Genomic DNA, 25,556 nt, shown 5'->3' with positions numbered 1-25,556 from the left:
ACAGAGGATGAGATAGTTGGATGGCATCACTGACTCAATGGACATGAGTTTGAACAAGCTCCAGGAGTTGGTGATGGACAGGGAAGCCTGGCTTGCTGCAGTCTATGGGATTGCAAAGAGCTGGACACAACTGAGCGACTGAACTGACTGACTGGCCCCTAAATTAGTAAATTGTAATACGTGAAATAGGAATCCATACTGATAACAAATAGATAAAAATATACACTGACATCTAGCGGAGAAGAGAGCTTTTTCTTCTAGCAGAATGTCAACTAATGAGCAGAGATATGGTGGAGTTAAAATCATTTTTTTGTAACCATAATTGTAAGATCTGTAAGAGTGAGAATCAGCGGGTGACAGCTTTATGTGGAGCAAGATATTTGTATTATATCAAAATAAATGATCATAAATTGGTTATTAGTTGCAAAAGATAACACATTAAATACATTATAAGAAGAACCCCAACAATGCCTTGATCAGGTGACCAAAATTAACATCACGACTGAAGAGGAATAGGCGACCCTAAGACATCTACAATTTCACATGCATAGTATTCTGATGGAGGAAAGGGGCGCATAAACTGAATCTAACACATTAAATAAGTGGATGGAGGATAGAGGAAGCCAGGTTTCGATGAAATATTATTGGTATGGAAGTATACCGAAAACAAGGGGATGAGGCTACAATGAGCCACATGGTAATGGATTAGAGTTGGAGACTCTAGTAATATAAACTCATGTTTACTTTAACCTGAATACAGATGGCTTTGTAATGGAAATATTTATAAATGTGTATATTTACATGGGTTTATATACATACTGTAATTTGTTGTTTGTTAGTTGTGAAGGTCTAGAAGAATAATATCCCAACTGCAGTGAGCATACTTAACACCAGATCTTGATTTCTAATACCATTCTCCAGTGAAAGGAACCGGGGCTCCTTGTAGAAATAGCTGATTCTAGGACTGAGGCAAGAAATAAAAAGAAAACCCATAACTTGATTCTAATGATAAGAAAAACCTCAGAAAAATCTCAGCTGAGGAACATCCTACAAAATAGCTGAGCAGTACTCCTTAAGAATATCTATATCATCAAAAATACTGAAAGTCTCAGAAACCATCATAGGCAGGAAAAAGTTAAAGAGATACAACGACTAAATGTAAGATGACATCCTAGAGGTTCTTGGAACAGAAAAAGAACATTGGGAAACACTGCTAATTTTACTGTTTAAAAATTTCCATATTTGAATATATTAATTTGAGCTTTATGAAATTTTATGAGTGATTATATATCAAGATCACTTGTATTTCACAGCCTATCACGGCTTCCCTGGTGGCTCAGACAGTAAAGAATCTGCCTGCAATGTGGGAGACCCAGGTTCGATCCCTGGGTTGGGAAGATGCCCTAGAGAAGGAAATGGCAATCCACTCCAGTATTCTTGCCTGGAGAATTCCACAGACAGAGGAGCCTGGTGGGCTACAGTCCATGTGGTTGTAAAGAGTCAAACACGACGGAGCGACTAACACTTGCACTTTCATGTTCAAAAATCTATGCCATATAAAGATTAAGATAAGACATCACTGCTCTATTCTTGAGTATATTAAGAAGTAACTGCTACTTTACATCACGATGAATACATTCTGGAAAGTGAAAGAAGTCTAAAGAATGAGTTCCCCATTCTCTAGGAGAACAGGCTACAGCGAGAGATAGGAGGTTAGCCTAAGATAAACTGTATTTAAATAACTCTGCTCCAACATAGTAGAATGGGTTATGTGTCATTTTGTATAAACCTTGAACACTGTACTGAGGTCAATGGAGTACTTTAAGCCTGAATTTACTGTCTTCTAAAATACTTGAATGTTCTCTTTTGTTGATTGTTTATATGATTTGGTTATAAATATAATCACAAAACAAAACAAAACAAGAAATAACCACAGTGAAAATCATTCAGAACTGATTGGCAGAAGTAGAAAAGGCTTGGTACACCGGTGGATATTGTGCTAGACCCAAAATTCTGATGTCAGTAGAAGGTATGGGGAAGCATTTACAGAAGGATTTTGTATTGGCTGTGCTAGGTTTTCACTGTGGCGCACCAGATTTCTCTAGCTGTATCGTATGGGCTTAGTTGCTGTTCAGCATGTGGGATCTCACTTTCCTCTCCAGGGACTGAACTTGCGTCCCTTGCAGTGGAAGGTGAATTTTTAACTACAGGACCATTAGGGAAGTCCCTATGGAAGGACCTGGGAGTCTACATTATGAATCACTTTGCTATACTGCCCTGCAATAAACATCACTCAAAAAATGACAAAAGTGATGTCCAAAGTGAATGGATGAAAGAAAAAGGGAACACAGAGAGGGAGGGAGAGGGGAAGAGAGGAATCAGGATGCATTAAAATCTCTAAGGTACCTTAACCAACCCTAAAACATCAAGCTTCATAAATTAATTTGAATGGAAGCATTTGCATATGATTTTCAACTTTGACTTTTACATCGCCTTGCTACAAGACCAACTGGAGGTGGAGTGCAGTGGTGAACAGCATCTACTTCAGAGATAAAAGGTGATTCTAAAAGGTGAAGCATTCTATACAAGGCCAAGCACTAACAGGTCTTGGCCTGCTGCGTCCTTCCCACCCCCTTCACCTGCTCTCTTTCTTCTTGATTTGCAGGTGTACAAGGGGAGGCTGCTGGTGTGCAGGCAGACTGGGGGTTCTGTGTCCATTAAAGGAAAAGCTCTTGACAAACTTGCAAACTCTGGTCAGGTTCAAGAACAAGTATGCCAACCTTGGTTTGTATTTCTGCTAATTCTCCTTTTACACATTTCTTTACATATACAAGCAGCACACGTAAAGACCTATACGTATCACAGTGAAGAGTTTCTTCAAACAGCCAGACAGAAGATAGTAATCAGCAAGACCTATTTTTCTACCCAACCAGATGGACGAAGATTGTTAAACCGGATTTACATTTCAGTAAGTTGCACTCAATTCACCACCCACCCACTCCCTGCCGCCAACATTTATTGAGTACTTCCTGTATGCCAGGTACTATGTAGAATGAATGTGGCATAAATACAAGTAATGTTACCACAACAATACAAGCTCTTTCAGGGCAGAAGCTTTCTCTTATATCCCCAGAACCCACTTCTACCTGGCACAGAGTAGGCACTCAGTAAACATGTGACTGATGGTCTACCAGGAGTTAAAAACATATAGTATCAGTCATGTCGATGACTGCGTTTCTCCACATGTAAGCAGATGGTGATTAGATCAAGAGATTTGGTGATCAATAAACAAAGAGAGGGCTCATTCAAATATTTCTACCAGGGAAAAAAAAAAGTATTTACAAAATGTTTTGGTGACATGAGATCTCATAATTGAATAAGTGGAGTTCAGTCTAGAGCAAGGCATGGTAATAGTAATGGTAATCGTGGTAACATATTACTTACTGAGTGCTTAAAAAACTATGGGTAGGCCCAGCACTGGTCCTCCTGCACTGTGTGAGGGTGTACTTGTGATTCTCAGCTTCACAGAGGAAGACACCAACAGCTAAGAATGAGTCAAGGTCATGGACCTAATTGGCAGGGACACCTTCAATTCTGATTCTCAAAGACTTCCTTCCATACCTCCCTCCCATCTCTTTTATCCTCCACAGGACATTCCTCTTATAATCTGCAAGGCATCTACTGTTTTTTTTTTTTTTTTAATGGAAGTCTTTTGTTTCAGTAGGACACATACGACTTGGGGTTCAAAAGCCACTTTGGGAATCAAATATAACCGACAGAATTTGCTTTCTCTTGCAGACCTGAAAGGAATCTGTGAGGAATTGGAAAGAAAAGGCCCCAACACAAACATTTACTTTACAACTCTGTCCCTGAAATCGAGTTTCTGTCCAAAGTAAGTAAGGGGGTGGACTAGAGGGAGAGTTGGTCATAAAACCAGTTTAAAAATCCTGTGGCTTGATAGCTAAGGAAAAAAAAATCATTCCTTAAGGTCAACAGACACTGTTAGCCTTGTGAGAACTGCCAGTGTTTGGGACAGTCATGTCTTAGCCCTGAAGTGTGCTTTCATTTCAGAACTTTCCAAAGCCCTGAAAAGTGCTATGATCCCCTGTGGAACACAGATAAATTGAGGTATTCTAATAACACAAATGAAACCCAGACCTCCGGGCCAATCAGCAGTGACATCACACCACATTCCAAAGCTAGCCTTTACCACAAGGAGCTTTACACAGAAACCAGTCTTGTTTTCCCTCAGTAAAAGGTGTGAGAGTGTGTTGAGCTTTATAGCATAGTAATTACTATGGGAAGATAATGACCTTCCCTCACATAGGCCTCGTCTGCCTTTTATAACCCAGGAAGTAATAGACCCCTTGTATGTTTATCTTGTTTTATCAAATCAAACTTGACCGCACATTAAGGGGGAAAAAAAAGCATACAAAACTCTTATAATCTGGTGACAAAAGCACTCCGCAATGCTCCAAGGAGTCAATGCGGGTAAGATGAAACTAAATCACAAAAAAGTTCTTAGTGGCTACGTTCTCAAAATTTCAGACAGACACGATTGCTGCTGTCACTGCCACCACCAAGACAGCAGCTGTCACTCACCGAGCACTCCCAATGTGCCCAGCACAGTTCTGACAATGCTACCATACCCCTTTTGCAGATGAGAAAATTAAGATAGAGAAATGATAGATAACTTGCAGGGCCACAGGATGAATCAGGATTTCAATCCAGGCAATTTGTGAAACCTTAGTCCCAAACCACTGTGATAGGACCATTGAGAACTTGTTTTGGGTCTGGTAGGGCAGAGCCCAGGTGCGAGGAACAAAATGAGGGTTCATGGTTGACATCAAAGGGCTCTGGGGGGCACAGAGGCAGCAGAGACATGGGAGGCAGTCCTGTTTCACAGCCCCACTGGGAGAAACAGACAGTGTCAGGTGAGAGAGACAGTCACACCCAACTAAACCCAAAAGGGCTTTTTGCTTAGTTGAGAAGAAAATTTACTGAAATTTTACAAAGTCACTAAAGTTTAATGTCTTCAAATAGGCTTCAGTATAAAGTGGTCAAAGTGTCCCAACACAAGATCAAGTCCTGTATTTCATGGAAAGTGAAAAATCGCTAGCTGGCTTCCCTGCTCTGCATATGTCTACAGAGTACCAGTAATATTCCCAAACTGCCCCTGATGTCTCTTTTTCCAGCCAAACACAGGACCCTGGGTCCCCAAACCCTGGGCCTCTAGTCAAAGATTCAGTCAGTCAGCAGATGTTTGCCAAGTGGCCACTACATGCCATAGCTTGTGCTTGATACATTTCTCTAAAAACACTCAGGAATGCATGGATCTCAAGTTCCTGTTTACAAAATAGTGATGCAATGATAAGTGAACCCTTTCCAATTGGTCAGAATGGCCTCTTGTCCAGCTCGTCCATCTGCTAACAGGCAGGTGGAGGGATAACATGGCGGTGATAGGAAAGTACAGCCACACACTCCCTGCAGCAGGCGGGCCACAGATACTATAGGAGAAGGAGGTCAGGGACGGATGCCCCAGCCAGCTGGAGAACAGCTGCATGGGCGTGCGTGCTTATTCGTGTCTGACTCTGCAGCCCCATGGACTGCACAGCCCGCCAGGCATCTCTGCCCATGGTATTTTCCAGGCAAAAATACTGGAGTGGAGCCATTTCCTCTTCCAGAGGATCTTCCCGACACAGGGATGGAAACTGCATCTCTTGCATCTCCTACATTGACAGGTGGATTCTTTATCCACTGAGCCACCTGGGATGTCTGGAGAGAAGCCAAGACTTAGCCTCAATCAATTCCTGCCGTTCTTTACATTTTTCAGAGAAACCAAATAACAACAGCTACAAAAACCCAGTTCTTTATTTAAAGCTGCTCTTTTCCAATCTGGCTTCCAAGTGAAGGTTTTCACAAACACTGCAGAGGCCAAACACAACAGGCCTACAGAACAGCTGAGGCTTGCTGGGTATGAGCCTGCAATCCGCTTTGCTTCTGAGGTGTGGAAGGAAAGAGGCAGCCTGGCTTCGGAGAAGGCTGTCACGGGCAGTTTCTTGGGGGCCCTTTCGAGTCCACAGCTGAATCGACTGAGTCGCCCAGAGAGCTGCCTCAGTGTGGGGCTGTGAGCTGCTCATGCTGGGAAGCGTGTTTTGCAGAGACCAGGCCTGGAGAAGCAGCGAGGCATGCAATCTTGACTCCCTCCATGGAAGAAAGTGACATTTCGGCCAGCCCTGCCCATGCACTCTTAAATATTACATAAACACAACTAATTGGTTATGATTGCTGCAGTGATCAGAGATGCATCAGCAATTTGATGTTTTAAAAAGCAGACATTAATCAAGAATACTAATATAAGCAGTTACCGGGACCGCTCTCATTTTTCTGGTCTTCTTTCCCAAAATGTGTTGTTACTTTAAACGTTTCAGCTGTCATCATTGCCTCCTGTTATCCATTTAAATCAGGTTCTGGCCTAATGGGATCACCTGAGGAACAACTTCCCAAGACTCAATCACTTTGATACCAAGTTATAAAAAATTCTAAAGGGAAATAACTCCTGGACCCTGATTTCTGAACACTGGCCGGCTAACAAACTCCAGCTCACTCACCATGAAAGGGAAGGAAGAGTCCCAGCATAAACACTGCCCTGGCAAGAGCTTCGGTCACCAAATGGAACAGCTGTGTCACAATAAACAAGGAGAAACCAACACAGTAAACAGGTGGGAAGGAGTGGCTGGAGCCGCTTAGTTGGGAATTAGCAGGCAACACAGTGCAGAGACAGAGACCTCCGACACTGGCCCCAGACAGGACTAGGTTTGACTTCTAGCGCCTTCACTTAAGAGCTGTGTGACAGGCACTTACAGACATGGCCAGCCAGTCGCCAGGTCAGTACCTGTAAGATGCCTGTTGATACCTCAGACTGCCTGCTGACCTACTCCGAGTAGACAACATCTACCCTGTTCAATAACCTGGCACCTTAAGTGCCCCAGAAGAGAGGGTGCAGTCCACATACCTCCAGCGGGCGTGTTTCTGAAGGGAAAGCCCTGTCTTGTGCCTGGTCCAGGAAGCTCCAGATAGAACACACTGCTCCTTTTCTACCCGGATCCCCAGACCTGACCCCTCAACTCTCTGATAGAGTAGGGCTCGGGTAGGGTCTATAACTCTGGTGAACAACTCTCTCTAGGGATTCTGACACAGCCGGTTTGTAGAACAGTGCTTGGGAACCACTCTGGGGAAGAATTCAAATGGATCTTCACAGGCACGTCTGTGGTAACAAGGGTCTAAGAATTCCCACCCGGCGCAGCCAGAGAACAAAGGCTCTGTGTGCTCTGGTGATAAGCCTATTGGAACAGAGTGCTGCTGGGGCGGGGCTTTGTCCTGCGAGAGCTCTGACATCTCACTGTATCATTCAGACGATGAGCTCAGTGAGCTAGATCATCCCACGAGACGGTTCTGGTGCCACGTCTGGACATTTTTGGTGTGCCATAAATATTAATTCTTATTAGTGCTGACAGACATGCTAGGAGCATGAAACCAATATTTGAGGAAGAGAAAGACCAGCTCTCTTACTGCCCTTCTTCTCATATAGGCAAATTCATTGGCGTCTGGTAACTCCACAGAGTTGGACCAGTGAAAGCTGAGGGTCAGGAGATTATACCCAACCTGTAAGATTTTCTTCAGAGAAAGGAAGTATAAGAAGAAAGTAAGTTCTTTCAACTACACATGGGTTAAATTTCCTTTTCTTATAAAGTTAAAAGAAATCTTATTGGTTCCAAATATGTATGTGTGAAAGAAAAATGTGAGAGTCAATGCCTAGATGAGTAAAGTAACTTTGGAGGAGAAGAATATCTAGATCTACTCTCAAGAAGATGATATACTGTTTACAGTGTTTGGCTTATCGGGAATAGGAGGAAAAGTTTTCTGTAATACAGCAGGTTTATAAAGCAATATTTTGCAAAAAACAATGTGTGTGTGCTTAGTCATGTCCAACTCTTTGTGCCTCAATGGACTGTAGCCCACCAGGCTCCTCTATACTCATTATCGAATATTTCTCTCACCATGTAACATCTCAGAACCAGTTCTAGACCCCAAAGGCTGAGCTGTCAGTCTAGCCTCCATTCCATCTGAAACAAGTCTAGAAACAGAGAAAAGTGAAGGGCAGCATGAAAATACACACCCCAGTCTTTATCTCTTCCTTCACTCAGCACCACAATTTAAAAATGGGGACTGAGAATACAAGGGTGAATAATAAATGGCTGCTGCCCTCAAGGAACTTAAGGTAACAGAAACCAAACAACCACAGTAGCTGTATACTGTTAAGTGTATATAGTAGTCCAACAAGAGATGTGGTATTATTTGTTGTTCAGTCGCTGAGTCGTGTCTGACTCTTTGCAACCCAATGGACTGCAGCACGCTAGGTTTCCCTGTCTTTCACCATCTCTCGGAGTTTGCTCAAACTCATGTACATTCATTTTAAAGATAGACTAGTGAAGAGAGAATAAGTAACTTGTCCAAGATCACCAGGTAGGAAGCACACACGTGTACAAGTATCAACCATGTGAGGTGACACAAATATAAATGCTCTAGAGATGTCACAAATCAATACTGAGGCGCAGGGTCACTTTGGGCTGGAATGATTAGAGAAGGAATAAGAAAGGCAATGCTATTGTAGTTGCATTTTGAATAAGTGGGAGTTTTACAGGTAAGAATGGAGAGGCAGGGGATGTATTTTAGGCATAAGAAATGTTATTGAAATATAGCACAATTGGAAAATACTTTATTGTAGAGTTGAAAATAAAACTGTTTAAATCCTAAGAAGAGAGCACTTGAGGTTCTTAAACACACTATTACATGTATCTGGATCTAAAGCTTTTCTCATTCTCATTCTCCTTCACTAGCATCTTGCAACTTTCCTATTTGCCACAGCAATAAGAAATGATCACAGATTCTTCTATATGTATGAAAAGCAAAAGGTGCTCAGGCTAGTCAGCTCCTGCCTTGAGAAGAAAAACTTCAGAGCCAGTATGCAGGCTCATGTTCCTATCAATGGGCACACATGCCTGATGATGGGACCTCAGGTTACACATGAGCAGACAAGAGATACATGGGACAGGGGGCAAACTCCCTCCTCCACTTTGTATGATATTATGAAAGCCAAGTCGTTTCCTTATCACTGAGTACCTAATAGAATACTGTAAGTTAGGAATGCTAGTTTCATGACTGAACTCCCATGGTTCAGGTCTGATAATTAGGTGTGGAGGTGCGGGGTGAAGAGGGTGGGAGCAGCAGATGTGGTGCAAAAAAAAAAAAAAAAGAGTTATTTTAGAAAACATTTCTGGAGAAATGGTTCTGTTCAGGGTGGGAGGGGGAGAGTTTGGGAGAGCAGCCAGAAAGGGCTACAGAAGCTGGCTGAGGACAGATCAGTTCAGAGATATTAGTCAGGAGGCTATAGCTGGATACTGCTGACAGGCATTCAGGAGGAAAGCTCTCCTGCCCAGGTGATTCTGTCCACGGATGTTCTGTTACATTGATACATTCAGGTGGGAGAAGAACTGTCAGTAGGCCTGAGGTTTAAAAGTTAAGTCAAAAAATGTTTTGCCTTCCAGGTGTGGCTGAATAGCAGCCTCACTACCTGGCCAGGAAACAAGATGAGGGGACAAAAGAGAAGACGGACAAAGAAATAAAGATGGAAAAAAAAAAAAAGGAGTAATGGAAAAACAGTGAATTTAACCAAAAACCTCCAGAATTCAAAATCTGGCAGCACAAAGAGACTGCCAGATTTAGTATTTAGCACAAAATAACCGTTCCATCACTGGCTGATAGTCTTTGTTTTCACTGCATGAAACATTTTCTTCACTATATTGCAAACAATGGGATTTTAAACTCTCATTGGTGGAGCAATGGCTTCCTTTAATGTTCTATTCTCTTCTCTCCTCTGGTAAAGCTGTAACCTATTTGCAGCGCTGCAGTGTCCGATGAAACACTGGAGCTGAGCCAGGTCCGCTTTCTCATTCCCTCCTTCATTCAATAAATACTGTACTTACGAAAAGCCTTCCATGTTGCTCCTGAGCATAGCTGGTGTTTGAGATACAATGGTGAACCAAACTGATGGAGTTTATGGTCTGGGGCAGAGGGAAGGCAGACACTAATCAATTTACCACAAAAATATATAATAAACTGTTCACTAGACACATGGTGAGGGGGGAGGCTCTGAGCTAGCAGGCAGGGGCACAAGGCTGAGCCCAGGACATGTGGTCTTTCTGAGCCGTGCCCCAAAGAGGTTAACTGGATTGAGGTGGGGAGTTAGTGGAGGGTGTGTAGTGGATTTAAGGAACTGAAAAGCCTGTGGCTAGAACAAAGGGTATGAAAGAATACAAAACCTCCAGAGTGAGAAGGTGATTGTGGAAAAATGTCATTCTACTGCTCTCAAGAGTCCAGTGCAGAGGGTGTGTCCCTTTGGTCCAGACAGGGAGGACATCGTGGGTGGAGCACACTATTTAGTAACCATTTCTAGCTCCTCCCTACCCTGGAGAGTAATGACCCAGATTTTTTTTGAGCCTGATCATGTTCATTTTTGCTCTTCTATTATTTTAAGCAAAACACTGATATTTTTTTCACTGCCAAATTGCAAAACAAGAGCCATGTCCTTAAAAGGGCCAATCAAAAAGCCAACATATCTATGTTCCCAGAGCTTTTTCCTGGATTTTTCACATTTTGAATCTGCATTTTAAATAAATGATAAGGCATAACTTGGCTCAAGAGAGAACTGCAAAGATAAAAACAATAAAGATGTAATTAGAGATCTGATATTTTGATTGTTATTTGCACATACCCTACCAAGAAATTCCAACAAATAGACTCTGGTGGTTTTGCTCTATTTTAAACTCTGTGCATAGTGGCCCTGACACAGAATGGTGTCAGCACTTCCAGTCGAATATCTGGAAGGGCTATTGCTCTGAAATGCTACAGTCGCTCTACATTCAAAAGCCATTAAATACCGATTTCTATAATAAAAGGCTGTACTCATCTCAGATGATGTCATGTTGTCTGGGCTTCTGCATTCTCCAGGAGAACAACTTGAAATAATCAAGAGTACAGTGTGCAAACTCCCCAGGTGACCAGTTTTCCGATTTCTCTCGTAGAAGTGTGAGATTAGGTGAGATTAGGAGGGAGAAAGGGAGAAGAGGGATGGTAAGCAAGAGGTTCAAGTTTAAAAAAATAACAAAGGAAAAGTCATAGAAAAATCCGGGAACAAAATTTAAAGCATTCTGCTTTTTTTTTAAACAGATGAAGACATGTGCTTCACTTCTTGTACATCAAAGAGACGCTCTGAATACTGGAAACTGTAACTCAAAAGTGCTTGTTTACACAGTGAATTGTTTCTACACTTTGACAGAAAGGGTGTGCATTTCCAGTGAGGAAGTATCCAACCACATTTTAACTATGAAGGAAACTTTTTTGGCCAAAGATTGAATTCTTTGCAAGGTGGTGATTTGTACACAAAAGAAACTCAATTCTATATCACTGTATGCAAAAAAAAAAAAAATCAGATTTAACTGTTTTTCTTAACCACAACAACAAAAATAAGCAAACAAAGAATACAATTATTTCAGAGTATAGTTTGGACAAAACCACAGCATTTAAAATTAAAACCCTAATGCATTTTACACGTTGGAAAATGTTAATTGTTAATGAACACTGCACCCTATCAGTTTCCTGTTCCAGATGGCCCTCTGTCAGGCTGGCAACAACTCAAGAGTCGGCCGAAGAGGTGCAGGCATATGTCTTGTGTTTAAAATGAAAGGAAAAAAAGCAGAAGGGAGCTTCATTTTATAAACACTTCAGTGAAAATTACCATTCCATTTGGGACCAATTCACTCCAGGTGCTAAGAACAGAATAAACAGGCAACATATGAAGGCAGAAAAAGTCAGGTTTCCATGGGAATTACATTCTTGGTTACATTTACAACTAAATTTCAAAATACAAATGAATATCACCATGGTCGTACACATATGTTCTCCTTCTGTTTTTTAAAATATTAATCTTTTCTCCTCACATAATAAAATAATATCAGTGTCTAGAGCCTGTTGTGTCTCTTTTTAATTTTCTTTTGCTGAAATTCTAGGCTGAACTATTTGTACCTAAGTGTTTTCTCTCCTACCCAAGGTCATAATGGTCCTCCTTTTTGGCTGAGAGAATTCTCCTTTGTATGCATTTCCTGGTGGCTCAGATGGTACAGAATCCACCTACAAGGCAGGAGACCTGGGTTCAATCCCTGGGTTGGGATGATCCCTGCAGAAGGAAATGGCAACCCACAGCAGTTTGCTTGCCTGGGAAATCCTGTGGACAGAGAAGCCCCTATTCTCCTTTATGTTCTGATTAAGGGTAATTTGACTTTAGAGGGATAATGTCTCCTAGAACTCGGGACATTAATTCAGTACCAACATTCTCAACAATTACCTTGCCAATGTTAGTTTCAAAAGCCATATATGACATTATTCCTGATCCCCTTTATTTTAGGCACTCTGACCTTGACAGATAAACTACAAAACAAATTTAAAACAAAAATCTCACCTGCCACTTTTACTTGGGAAGCTTATATGGGATCTGAATTTCTACTTACCAATAGGTCACCAAGTACATATCAAAATACTAACAGTAGTTTTCTCTCAGTAGTGGGTTCATAGGTAACTTTAAATTTTATTCTGTGTTTATTAAAGAGTAAAAGATAGTCCAAATACTCTACAATGAACAAGTATATTTCTGTAATCAGGGAAAAAATCCAATTATAAATATTTTAAGAAATGTATAAACATGAATGGAGTTTTAAAATTCATCCAAATGATAATCACTGCCCTGCTAATACTTATATTCAAAGAATCACATTTAATTACACAGCCATACATGACAGGCACAATTATGGCTACTTGAGTGTTGACAGCAATAATATGGTGAAAGCAGTTTGAGGTCTAAGAATTTCCCCAGTTGTTCTGATGCTGTTTTCTAAAACATTAGTGAAAATTCCAGACAATGATTTTTAGGCATATAAACACCTACTCCGAAGCAATTATTCTGGTGCCAGTGACATCTTCATCCATTTACAGGCAAAGTACCAAACTCAAGAGGGAGAAGATAAGATACGTTTTTTAGATATAAAGAAAGAAAACTGGTTTATTTGTGAATGTTTTCACAATGGCCATGCCTAGCATTTGTACATCAGTGTCCCCTCCTTTGCGGAACCACTCCAGTCCCTCTTCTATCAGTAAGTGGTCATGCTAGGCTGTTGATCACAGACCACTGCCAGTTCTCCAAATCCTGCCCCCGTCTCTCCTGCCTACTCCCCAACGCAGTGATGAACTCAAGACTCATCCTGGCCACAGACAACCCTATTCCCCTGGCAATGGAGACTGGAAGTCAGTCAGTTTCATGTCTTAGGGTTGAAAACAAAAACTCTTTTTCCTGAGTTGCTGTTCTGAAATGACAGAGGCCAGGAATGCCTTAGAGGGATGAGGGGGTCACATGGAGGCAGGTGTGACAGGAAAGAATGAGGCCAATACTCAGGAGGAAGAGAAGTTTGGAAGATGCAGAGCGTCCCGATCATGCCTCTAGAGTCCCTGCACCCTCATTCCTAAATACAGCTCCATCCCCAGACCTGCCGTTTGAGCAAACATGAAAGGCAAATACCAACCAGGAAGACATGTTAACAAAACATATGACTGAGCACTAATAACCTTAATACTACAGGTGCTCTGATTTAAAATCATCAAGAATAGAATTAATAACTCAGTCCGAAGAAAAGGAGAAGACCATGAGCAGACAATTCACAGAAGATGAAATACAAATGGCAAATACCTGTTTTTCATCAATATTCAATGAAATGAAATTTATATGTGCCTTCTACATTGTTCTTTACATTTCCAAGTTTTCTACAAAGAGAAAGTATGACTACTTTCTAGTGGTGACTACTTTCTTCTAGTGGAGGGAAAACCTTAAAGATATTAAAATATAAAATTAAACTTAAGAATGTTAACCTGGTTATCAGCAAGCTGAATGAGTGGGTGGGCAGGGGTGGAGTGGCCCTGGGCCACTGTGTGCCTGGAGCGCAGTGAGCATTGCTGGAGAACTGTGAACAGAGAAGGCCATCTCAAAGGAAGCAGACACGGCCGCAGGGAGAGCCCACAGCTCTCGGAGTGGAGGTTGAGTCAATGACTCCACTGCTTCCCTCCTGAGATGACAGTGATAGCCTGACAAAGAAATCGGTACTGAGGAGGAGTTGGTTTAGAGTACACTGACTCTGATAAAAATAAAAAACAAATGAAGCTAGATCCCCAGAGTGGCAGCGAAAGAAGAGACCTAAGACGCACCTAATAAGACTCTCACTTTACAACGAGGAAGCTAAGTGACTTATTTTCAGGTTACACACCTATGACGATTTTGAGGAATGACCATTAGTCCCCTTCTCCTCTGTGCTCTTTTCGACCACAACACTCAAATCACTCCCATCTGATCCACAGCTATGTGTTTAAGAAAACTACACTGTATTCCATGCATTCCATTTGTTCTCTTTCATGACTAAGAAATTTATAATCTAATGTGCAATTAATAAGAATCAGCAATTATTAACCTCTCTGTCACACACACAATTATTACTATTGGCATCATGAGCAGACATAAAAATTAATGATTTAGACAGTCTGTCTCATGCCTTTGTGCATATATAAATACCACTGCAAGAAGATCTGTTCCATTGTCTTAATTAAGAATGATCATTTTTTATGATCTGGCATGAAAAAATTAAGTACTGGAGAAAGTAATTTGTAGTGATCCCTTAATATCTTTGCAAAATTACTTAACTAGTTAGCTACCTTAATAGGCAGCTCTAAATATTTTTCTACACAGCTTGTGATGTATTTTAAATATGAACTAAACATTGTAAACTTCAGTTGATATAGCCATTTTGTAATACGTGCTGCAGTTAACTATTTTAATATGTTGGACAGTAAAACTAAATGTAACAGTTCCAACATTTCTCATGGGAGTGATTTAGGGCAGACATATGTTCTTCATCAGAGTTTCCAGCAGAAATCTTAGAAATCAAGAGGAAAAATAGACCCTATTATACCAAACACTGTTACAAATCATAATGGAAAACAACAGTCTTAAAAAGCTGTTTTGTTTTGTTTTGGTGCCCTGAAACAAGAAATCTGAAACACTAGAAATGAAGGTACATGCCTTGATGAAAAGTCTAATGCCGGAATGCCACAATAACTGAGACTCCATAAATTAGAAGCAAGAGATGAAGCAGAATCTTTTCTGAAATGAATTTTCCCCTGTATCCTGAAGTCTTTCAGCTGAGTGAGTAGTGGATTCTGCAGTCATGGTTTTGTAAACTGTCACCTACTGTAATGAGCTCAAGTTTTCATTCAACTGTGGGTAACATTTAAGCTGGCAATGAACTTTCAGGATCACTCTGCTAGTTACCACGGCAACATCCTTATCATTGCAATGGTCAAGGTCCAAGGAACAACTTTTCAAGGGAAAGATATCTGAAATCTTGAAAACTGTTTTTCAATTGAAATAGTGCCCTTAAGAGTAGAAATCTGCAGAAACGTATATTTTGAAATTTGATGAATTACTGAGGGGAAGCTGTGAAATGAGGAAAGAATGCAGACGTGATAGGGAAAGGAAGCACAAAAGCGGAGAAGTTCTCATTACCTCGTCTTTTACAGTCCTCTGTTGGGAAGTATTTCGTATTTTACAAAGACTGACTTTCTACAAGGCTAGGAAAAGTACTTGACCAATAATGAAAAATGCCTTGTTTGAAAGATATACCTCTATTAACATAATAAAATGTCTATGTCTTATGCTGATGGAGATGAAAGTTTTCATAATAAAGTATCAGCCATGAATGGCAATAATAATTTTATATGGTCTATGTTTACCTGAACTTTTTCAAAAGAGAAAAGCTGTCATATACAAATCATTGCAAATAGATTTTCACTTTTGGTTGTAGAATGCGGCTTTGTTTTGCTAAGGACAGGAGCATATATATGCTTTCCATTGGCAAGCAGACCTGAAAGAAAGCTGCCTTCTACAACCCACTGAAAACAAATCCTCAGCTCCTTCCTCATTCGAAGTCCTCTCTTAGATTCCCATTAGAGAACACAAGTGGATGCCGGATGAGAGCTCTCTAGACTGTTCTTACCTTCAGCCTTTCCTCATCTGTCATCCATGGTTAATCTTAAATGGGACAATAGGCAAGTGAGGACGAACAGAGAAGAAAAAAACTCAGGAAACAAGATCTCTTAAAAAAGTTGAAGATGATTTAAAAAATCATGGTCCATCACGAAGGTAATTTATACATTTTATTCCAATCAGTGTGAAGTTCTGATTATTCCAGTGAGAGTAACAGGAATCCTGCCATTATTTTATATCGAGGTTTGGGGAACTACATAGGAAAGGTAGCATGACTAAAGACCTTGCTAGGAAAGTATCATCTTCCCAGAAATTGAGGAAAACTTAGGCACCATCCCTTCCACAAAACTGACTTTTCGTAACATTTTCAAGTCCTAAAATGTCTTGGTAAAATTCTTACTGATGCTCAAGTTCTGGTGTCAGCCTTTTGTGCTGGGAAGCTCTTCTCGTGGGAGTGAGTCAGACTTTCTGGCTGGCTTTATTTTCTTGATTTGTCTTCCTAATATTAAGCCCCAAATTGCTTCCTTGCATTTTCCATCCAATAGTCAGAGTTCTGTGGGAGGTCGACTTCCACTTAGATGGTATCTTTACAGTATGGATTTGGAAGGAAAACCTATGCTACTTCACTGGTGAACTCACGGCAGATTAAAATGTAAACGAATGTGATTTTTCTTTTAGTTAAAAAAAAAAAAAGTCAAAAAAGGAGTTCATGAGATCTGTAGTGTATAATTTCACTGCCTAGAGATCTTTCAGATTTCTAGTATTAGAGATTCAAAAGCTTTTCTCTATAATAGTCAATACCTTAAGTAGTACTTAGTCTAAAGATCGCAACCTGCATACTGGATACTAAAATCCAAAAATATATATATATATAAAGACTGCAACCTGTAAGCCTACAGGCTGAATCCTGCCTCTCAGTAAGATCCCTTGACTCATGCAGCGTTTTAGAAAATGAGCCAACTTCATAGGCAAATGATTACAAGTCTTCTGGTAGGACTTCCAGAAAGTTGTGGTTTTCCTGTACGAAGAAAAAAGGGCAGATTTCACTAGCATATTCCTTTTCCTTTCATCCTTCCTCCCTCCTTGCCCGAAGCATGGATATAACATATGGAAGAGGAGTATCCACCTCATGACCATGATGACAGAAAAAAAGGAGAAGGAAGCCAAAAAGAGTGTGAGTTCTGCTGCCTGTTTCTGACTTCCTGCTGTGGAAAAAAAAAACCTGTTTATTTTTATTTATTATTTAAGCTAATCTGGTAAATTTTCCATCACCTATAACCAGGTACAATCCTAATACAAGAATACAGAAATTGATAATCCCAAATTATCAACAGGAACTAAAATAAGAATCTAAGAAATAAATGTAAGTCACAGTTTCCATGGTATTATCATGCTTCTCTCTGGAAGCACAGTTTTTAGATATTTTGAATCTTTCATTCCCTAGCATTACACTGAACCTCAATAAATAGATCTAGCCCCTTTAAAGACATGGAAAAATTAAAGACAGGAAATATAAAAATTCAGGAAAATAAATTGATTAATATAAAAATTGCTTACCAAAAAAATTTTTTTTCCAAGAGTTCTGGTGTCAAAAACTATATATGCAAGTTTTGTTTTTCTTTGTTTCCTGACTCCAGAGCCTTCTGACCAACACACCTTAGTGCATTGATTTGCCCTTAATAGTTTACAGGTGTGACAAGCTGCTCCTTCACTTCAGGTCACAGGTCAATAGGGTAGGGCCGGAAGTGATCAGAGCCCCTGCTGCTGGTTTCCTCCCACCACAATAGCCTGTCCACTCACCATGGGAGGCTACGCAAGTATTCTCATTGTTTGAATGCATCTCAATGTGAAAAGGCTGAGAAGCACTGTCCTATATGATAGCTAGATGCTCGCAAAATAATAACAGCAATGGGAAAAAATTACCTATTACAATAGTAAATGGATCAAAAATTAGCTCATACATATAACATCGTTTTATTCTCAGCAAAACCATGAGTGGTCAATAGAGTGTTTGTATTTATTATCAAAGTTCAGAGACATTGATTTGCCCACTAACACACACTGAGAGGAAATGACACAGCCAGGACTTCTGAGTTAAGGATTTCTGTTCTAAGTCTACACTTTTCTGATATACCTCCCTGTATGAGGATAGTCCAAGTTTGCACAGATCTTTAAAATCAGTCTTTTGATTTCATACTCTGAAGAAAGTTCAAATGGTTTTCCTTTGTTTTCTCTTGTGACTGCCATGCAAACACTAACATATATAGAAACCGATATTTTCTTTGAACTTAGCAAGACTGAGAAAGCACAACACTAAATGACACATTTAGGCCATATCAATTTTCTTTTTACAGCTCCCATCCCTGACACCCAAGAGTCAACCCTTGTTATTTTGTGTGAATAGAAAAGAGTTTTTGCCCACCATTTTCCCCAAGAGTACCTATTAAAAAGAAAATAATAGCTGCCGTTGACCATCTTAAATTTTGTTTTGTTTTTCCAATCACAATTTCTCATTGCCCTTTCCATAAAAGGGAAGAATAGAGATAAAAGACACTGTCAAAAGTAAATTACATTTTTAACATATAAAAGGAAATATGCATTTTAAACACAGCACAATTATTGTCAAGAGATACTACTGAAACAAAAAGAATTTAACTTTGCTACTCCTGTTTTAGAAAGCTAGACAACCAACAGATTTCAATGACTAGAAAAAATATTTTAATTTCTTTATAGCAATGCAGAAACAAAGAGGATACATGCACCAAAACAGGACAGTACAAGGAAACATCTGTAAGTCGCTATTGGGCTTCCCTGATAGCTCAGTTGGTAAAGAAACCGCCTGCAATGCAGGAGGCCCTGGTTCGATTCCTGGGTCGGGAAGACAAGCTGGAGGAGGGATAGGCTACCCACTACAGTATTCGTGGGCTTCCCTTGTGGCTCAGCTGGTAAAGACTCCACCTATAATGTGGGAGACCTGGGTTTGATCCCTGGGTTGGGAAGATCCCCTGGAGAAAGGATCTTTACAGATAGATTCAAAAACACAAGTAATATCTACAATATCAACCAAATATTATTCACTGTTCAGAAAATGAGCATGCATGGCATAAAACAATAAATGTAAGCAAGCATAAGTTATAGAATACAATATTCAACGGTTATGGAAATGAATTTGTGTCAGCTTTAGGTCTCATGATTAAAGACATGGGCTCCAGACTCAGAACACCTGGGCTCAAGTCCTGGTTTTATCACTTAGCAGTTGTGTGATGATAACATGATTCGTCTTTAGTCCAGTATTGAACTTTACTTTAGAAAGTATTGCTTTCTTGATTCTATCAATAGTTAAGATTAGTAAAATTACAACATTATATGAAAAGCACAATTCTTATATTGATTACATGCTTATTTTCAATAATACTTCTAAATCTCATCAACCACAAATGTGCAGAAGACATAAAATAATTTCTGCCACCCAGTAACAAGTAAGTCAAGACTAAAAGTTGGAATAATGTTAAGTGCAACACTGTGGGCCAGACTAACCTAGTTCCATGATAGGCTAAGCACATTTGGAAGACAATTCAGTTCTTTCGGTACATACTGGGCATGCCTTGTACTGATTCAAGACTGAGTCACCCCTGCCTCAACACCATCCCATTACTCCTTATCTTGAGATGTAGGTTAAACATTCTCTTCAGCAGCTAAGTGTAAACATAAACCCAACTCCTCAGGCCATGTGCCATTTCAACATACTTAATAAGAGGCATATCTATACTGGCCAAGTAAAAGTCTATCTTCAGAAAGCAAGTCCTTTTTGTGTCCACAGAAGTTGACCAAGGCACACATGTTCCACTGGCAAGTTAACTTACATCAAGTTTAAACAGCACATCTTATTCATCTATTTAAATTGCACATCCAAAGTTAATCTGGGTAGGAATGTATACTTTGTATTATAAAACAAGATGTCACATGTACACCCATGGCTGATTCATGTCAATGTATAGCAAGAACCACCACAATATTGTAAAGTAATTAGCCTCCAATTAAAATAAATTAATTAAAAAAAAAGATGTCTCAAAAGTTTAAAACTGCACTAAAACTTTCATAGATTCTTTTTTTCACCTTCAACTGCTAAGCTTACAAATTTTCCTGATATATAAATACAAATGTACAGAAGTGTTTTTAATCGTGAAATCACATTTATAAGCAAGAAAATGCAATATCCTGAGCAATCAAAAACAGAGAAACTAATAAAGAATGAAATTCTGGGTCAATAAACACCTTGAGCAAATATCAAATGAACACTCTGACTGCTTGACCTTAATTCCCAAAATAATACAGTAACTCACTAGTGCTGCAGAAAAGCTAGCCAAACACCCTCACTAAAACATACCATGCTTGTTGTCTGTTTCTGGAACTGTGTGTGTTAAGAATAACATCAAATTACACTCTCCTAGCATTCAAATCGACTTTGAATCAAATCACTGTTCTAAGCTTTATACAAACCGTATGAAGCCTTTCTAAGTCAATATTCATTTATAACCACACACACACATGGAATCCCACACAGCGCTGTACCTTAATGAAATGGGAACAGCTCCCACACATTTTCCTTATGTAGATTTTATGTTGGCAAGCAGGTTCTGTACTGAGCAAGGAAATGCTTCACTTCTATGGGAACCTCATTCAGTTTCCATCTCATCAGGGTTTCATTTTCCAGGACCAGACATAGGAAAGGCCAGCAGTGGGGCACAAAGGAAAGCACATATGCACAGGACATCCAGGTGGACAGCAACACAGCTTACTTCTGAGCAAGCTCCCCAGCCAGGGAGGCAAGACAGGGGACAGGGGAAAGGTCGGGAGATACCTTAGTGACCTACCTAGTTGAGCCTTCCCCAGTGGAAAGGTCTAAACACACCCCCACGCACATACACTCAAGAATGAATGGCAACTTGGTCTGTTTTTATAAAGTATTTAAGTTTCACATGTAAGCTTTAATAACTTCTCACTCTCAGACAGACTTAGGCTCAATCCATACTACTGGCAATAAGTTTTACACAAAATATAAATAACATTGAATTTGATATGAAACAATACAACTGATTATCTCCTTAAGTTGGGCTTTCATAAGTTATATCACAGTTCTTATTAGAAATGAAAATGGTTAGATTTTATGACTTTTAATTAAATATTTTCCCCAAATCAGCACAGCCTACTTCACTGGGATATTTGGGTATTATTTTGGATACTATCAATTAACTCAGATTTAAAATGAAAAATGGAAGTCAAAATATAAAACTATTCTTGAAAATGTCAATTTTCATCCTATAACATTGTATAGTATCTTAGGGAAACGGGTTTGCTTTTTCTAAAGTTTGCAAAGACAATCTCAAAGAGAATACGTCATCAGAAACCTTTTGAATAGGATGTACCATATTTTATTTTTTCTTAAAGATATTACATCTTGTGAGAATTTTGCTGTTTTAACAAGACTTAGGTTCTAAGACTCTGAATTCTAAAAAAGCAACTAGAAGGCCATTTTACTACCACAGTTGGAAAAAAAATGTACTGCAATAAAAACTTCTAATCCTAAAAGCCGACTAGCATTCATCAGGCCTCATGAAATTCTGAACAACTCCAATGAAGATAGTTCACCCTCTTTCCAAAATGCCTTTATTTAAAACCTGCTTTCTGTATCAGTGATGCATACGTCCTCTATTTTTGTCAAACACTTACCTGTGATTTTCCGCAGCAAAGGTGACAATTCAGACTCCTCACAAAAGGCCTGAGCCAATGCTTTCTTCACTTTTTCTTCACCTTCACCCAGGTCTTTGTCCACTGAGAACTCTCCACCGACAGAATAAATATACAGCAGGAGGACCAGCAGCTCTTCGGGGCTGTAGTCATCACTGGTCCTCTGGTTCAAAGGCTTAATCATGGGCAGCAGCTGATTTAACACAACAGACATTGTCGATTCCCCAATGTTCTGAAATAAAAGGGGGGAATAGGACATACGTCAATCTGTACAAAGGTGTAATTTATGCACTACATGAATCTGAGGATAGCATGCAAACAAGTCTGTGATGGTCACTGACTAGATGGGTTTTTTATTTGTTTCTTGTCCTGGAGAGAATACTGCAGGAAATTTGGCGTTAGAGCTATGGTTTTGAAAGATCTAGTTCATCAAAAGGCTGGTCAAGTTGCATACCCTTTTGTATTATCTTACATATTTCTTAAACAAATAAGAGCCCGTGTATTCTAAAAATAAAAGTGTAAGTACTTCAGACACTAGAAAATGTAAATATCTGTAAAGTAATATGATTAAAAATAAAAACATGCCAGCACCTATGTATACAAATGAATGCTGACACTCCTTCAGAGGAATTACTTTGGATTTTATAGCATATTCTTTTTAATATTCTTTAAGTTGGCAAATATGAGTCAGAATAGATTTTTTTTTTAATAACAATGAAAAGTCATTTTCTGCTAAATCTGATCAAAGTGGGTAATGACACCTCAAGATATTTTGGGGTTAGTCTGAAGGTATGGTGATGGACAGGGAGGCCTGGCATGCTGCAGTCCATGGGGTCACAAAGAATTGGACATGGCTGAGTGACTGAACTGAATTGATTCACCTTTAAACTTAAAAAAAAAAACTGTGCTTTTAGATATTTCAAGTTCCTGAGTGATATTTAGCAGAGAATTTCAAAATTCCTTTCAAGTGATGATAGCATCGTAGTACTGAGCGAGTTGCATAATTTCCAAGGCACTATGCACACTGCTTGTACAAATTCTGAGGTTTTTGGTGAATAGACAAATCCCCAACTTACATGGTGATTTAATTTTACTTACAATGTAAAATAACCCTATAAAATAAAGTTCAACTATTTGCATTTATATTAAAATCAGGAGCTAAATAATCAGAACTTGCAACTTTCACATGATTCATTTTGAAGCATTCCCTGAGCATCTACTATGTTCCAAGTACTACTCTGGGTCTGGGGAATATAGCAGCGAACAAAACAAATCCTCTGTTCTCATAGAGTTTACATTTTAGTGGGGGAAAATGGACAAAAAGCTAAAGAAGTAAAATATATAGCATATTGAATGTTGGTAAGAGCTATGGAGAAAAATAAAGCCGGAATGAAAGATGGGACTTCAGGGTGTGTTTGTTTATGTAGGTAAATATGCACTATTTTAAAGAGGAAAAGCCATGTTAAGAAGGGAGTATTGAAATAAAGAAAGACCTATAGAAACTCTCTATCTCTTAATGAAGTTGACAGTAAGCAGCTGAATTTGGTTGTTATTGGAATGACTACCCAAAATGAGCTTTTCTAGTCAAGTCATTCCTACACCTGGGAAAATTTGGATATATTATCTCAAGGTTAAAGTTCACAATTAAATTCTTTGGTACATGAGAAACAGCTGTTTTTATTTCCACTAAAAATCCTGGATGTTCACAATGTACCAAAACCAAAATGAAATGGATAAAAGCACAACTGGAAAAGAACAGAATGGAGCTTTTACTGTTACGTGGTAACAAGACGTGGTTTACCAAGTATAAACATAGCCACGTCTCAAAGGACATGGCTGAAAGGTTTGAAGGCATCCTAGGGCTGTCCTATAGCCTTGGGAATCTCTTGAGAGGAACTTTCAAGAGTTTGTCCTTTGCTTTACATGTTGTCAAAAGCAATTTAGAAGAAAGGAGCTGAGTGTTAAAAGAGGGGCTGTGGGGGCTACAGTTCTCGTTTCTTACTTTTTACCCTATCACCAACTCCTGGATGTCATTAAGCAGATTCCTTTATCGCTTTATGACTCACTTCTAAAAAGCAGGTGTACACATCAAGTATCTGTCCTGTAGGAGCCCTGTGATTCTCTTCCCAGAGCAAAAAAAGACTTTTTTGGAGATAGTTATAAAAAGTAAAATGGGGCAGGGTAATCATCATAATGATTTGATAAGATTCACTCACTAACATCCAGCCATCATAGCATCATTTTCGAGTCATTGATCTAAGATATGCCCCTGTGGCTCAGTGGTAAAGAATCCGCCTGCAATGCAGGAGACACAGCAGAGGTGGGTCTGATCCCTGGGTTGGGAAGATACCCTGCAGGAGGAAATGGCAACCCACCCCAGTATTCTTGCCTGGGAAATCCCATGGACAGAGGAGCCTGGTGGGCTACAGTCCACGGGGTCACAAAGAGTTGGACATGACTAAGCAACTGAATACACACACACACACACACACACACACACACACACACACACACACACCTGCCACTGGAGAGCAAAATCCCTCCTCAGTGATACTGTGGTGGACTTCGGATTGCCTGGTCATGCTTGTGCACACCAACTCTAAAATGTTTATTAATGCATTCCAAGTAGTTAATAACTGAGTTGAAAACAAAGCTAAGAATACTAATCAGTCTTACAGAGGCATTAGATATGGTGGAAATAAAGAGATTTCATTTCAAATATCCAGAATCCACTTCTGACTATTCCACTAACTAGTCTCTTAACTTTTTTGGACCTCAAGGAGATCCAACCAGTCCATTCTGAAGGAGATCAGCCCTGGGATTTCTTTGGAAGGAATGATGCTAAAGCTGAAACTCCAGTACTCTGGCCACCTCATGCGAAGAGTTGACTCATTGGAAAAGACTCTGATGCTGGAAGGGATTGGGGGCAGGACGAGAAGGGGACGACAGAGGATGAGATGGCTGGAGGGCATCACTGACTCGATGGACATGAGTCTCAGTGAACTCCGGGAGTTGGTGATGGACAGGGAGGCCTGGTGTGCTGCGATTCATGGGGTTGCAAAGAGTCGGACACGACTGAGTGACTGATCTGATCTGATCGATCTGAAACTTCTTAGGAAGTCTTTATCTCTGAAATGATAAAGGAGGATGACTGAGTTCTTAAGTCATAGTTATGCTAAGATCTACATTTCTACTTTTTTCTTACTCCTTTAAAAAAATTACCAGTGATGGTAGAATAGAGTGAATCATATTCTCATTGTCTGCTACACAACAAAATATAAATACTCAAAATGGAAAATCCTTACTATCGGAAGAAATGTAGATGCAGAAATACTGCACATACATGTGTAACATGGGCTGATATACATGCATGTATTTAACTTTGTCTACTGAGAAGATCTGGAAGTAGTGACACCCCAGCAGCAATGGGCACCCCAGTGGTCAGATCTTAGTTTCTAATTTCACTCTCCAATAATAGGAACCAGAGATCCTTGGAATGGCTGGGGCTGGGGCAGGAGAAATACAAGGAGAACCTGGAATATCTTATAGGGCCACAAAGTAAGGAAATCCTCAGAAAACACACAAATGGGGACACATGAAGAGGACACAA

At 39.8% G+C, this 25,556-nt stretch overlaps 1 protein-coding gene across 1 annotated transcript in view; it reads right to left on the bottom strand.

Moving 5' to 3' along the window:
* Positions 1–25,556, bottom strand: part of SCFD2 (sec1 family domain containing 2) — a 398,307-nt gene that overhangs the window by 217,814 nt on the left and 154,937 nt on the right. Inside the window, exon 5 of the mRNA XM_010859708.1 lies at positions 21,929–22,178. Coding sequence (XP_010858010.1) covers positions 21,929–22,178 — 250 coding nt within the window. The remainder of the gene's footprint in view (positions 1–21,928; positions 22,179–25,556) is intronic.

The sequence above is a fragment of the Bison bison genome, unplaced genomic scaffold (genome assembly GCF_000754665.1).
Source record: "Bison bison bison isolate TAMUID 2011002044 unplaced genomic scaffold, Bison_UMD1.0 scf7180017864458, whole genome shotgun sequence".
NCBI lineage: Eukaryota > Metazoa > Chordata > Mammalia > Artiodactyla > Bovidae > Bison > Bison bison.
Note: the sequence above shows the minus strand (reverse complement) of the source record. Positions and strands in the feature narration are given on the sequence as shown.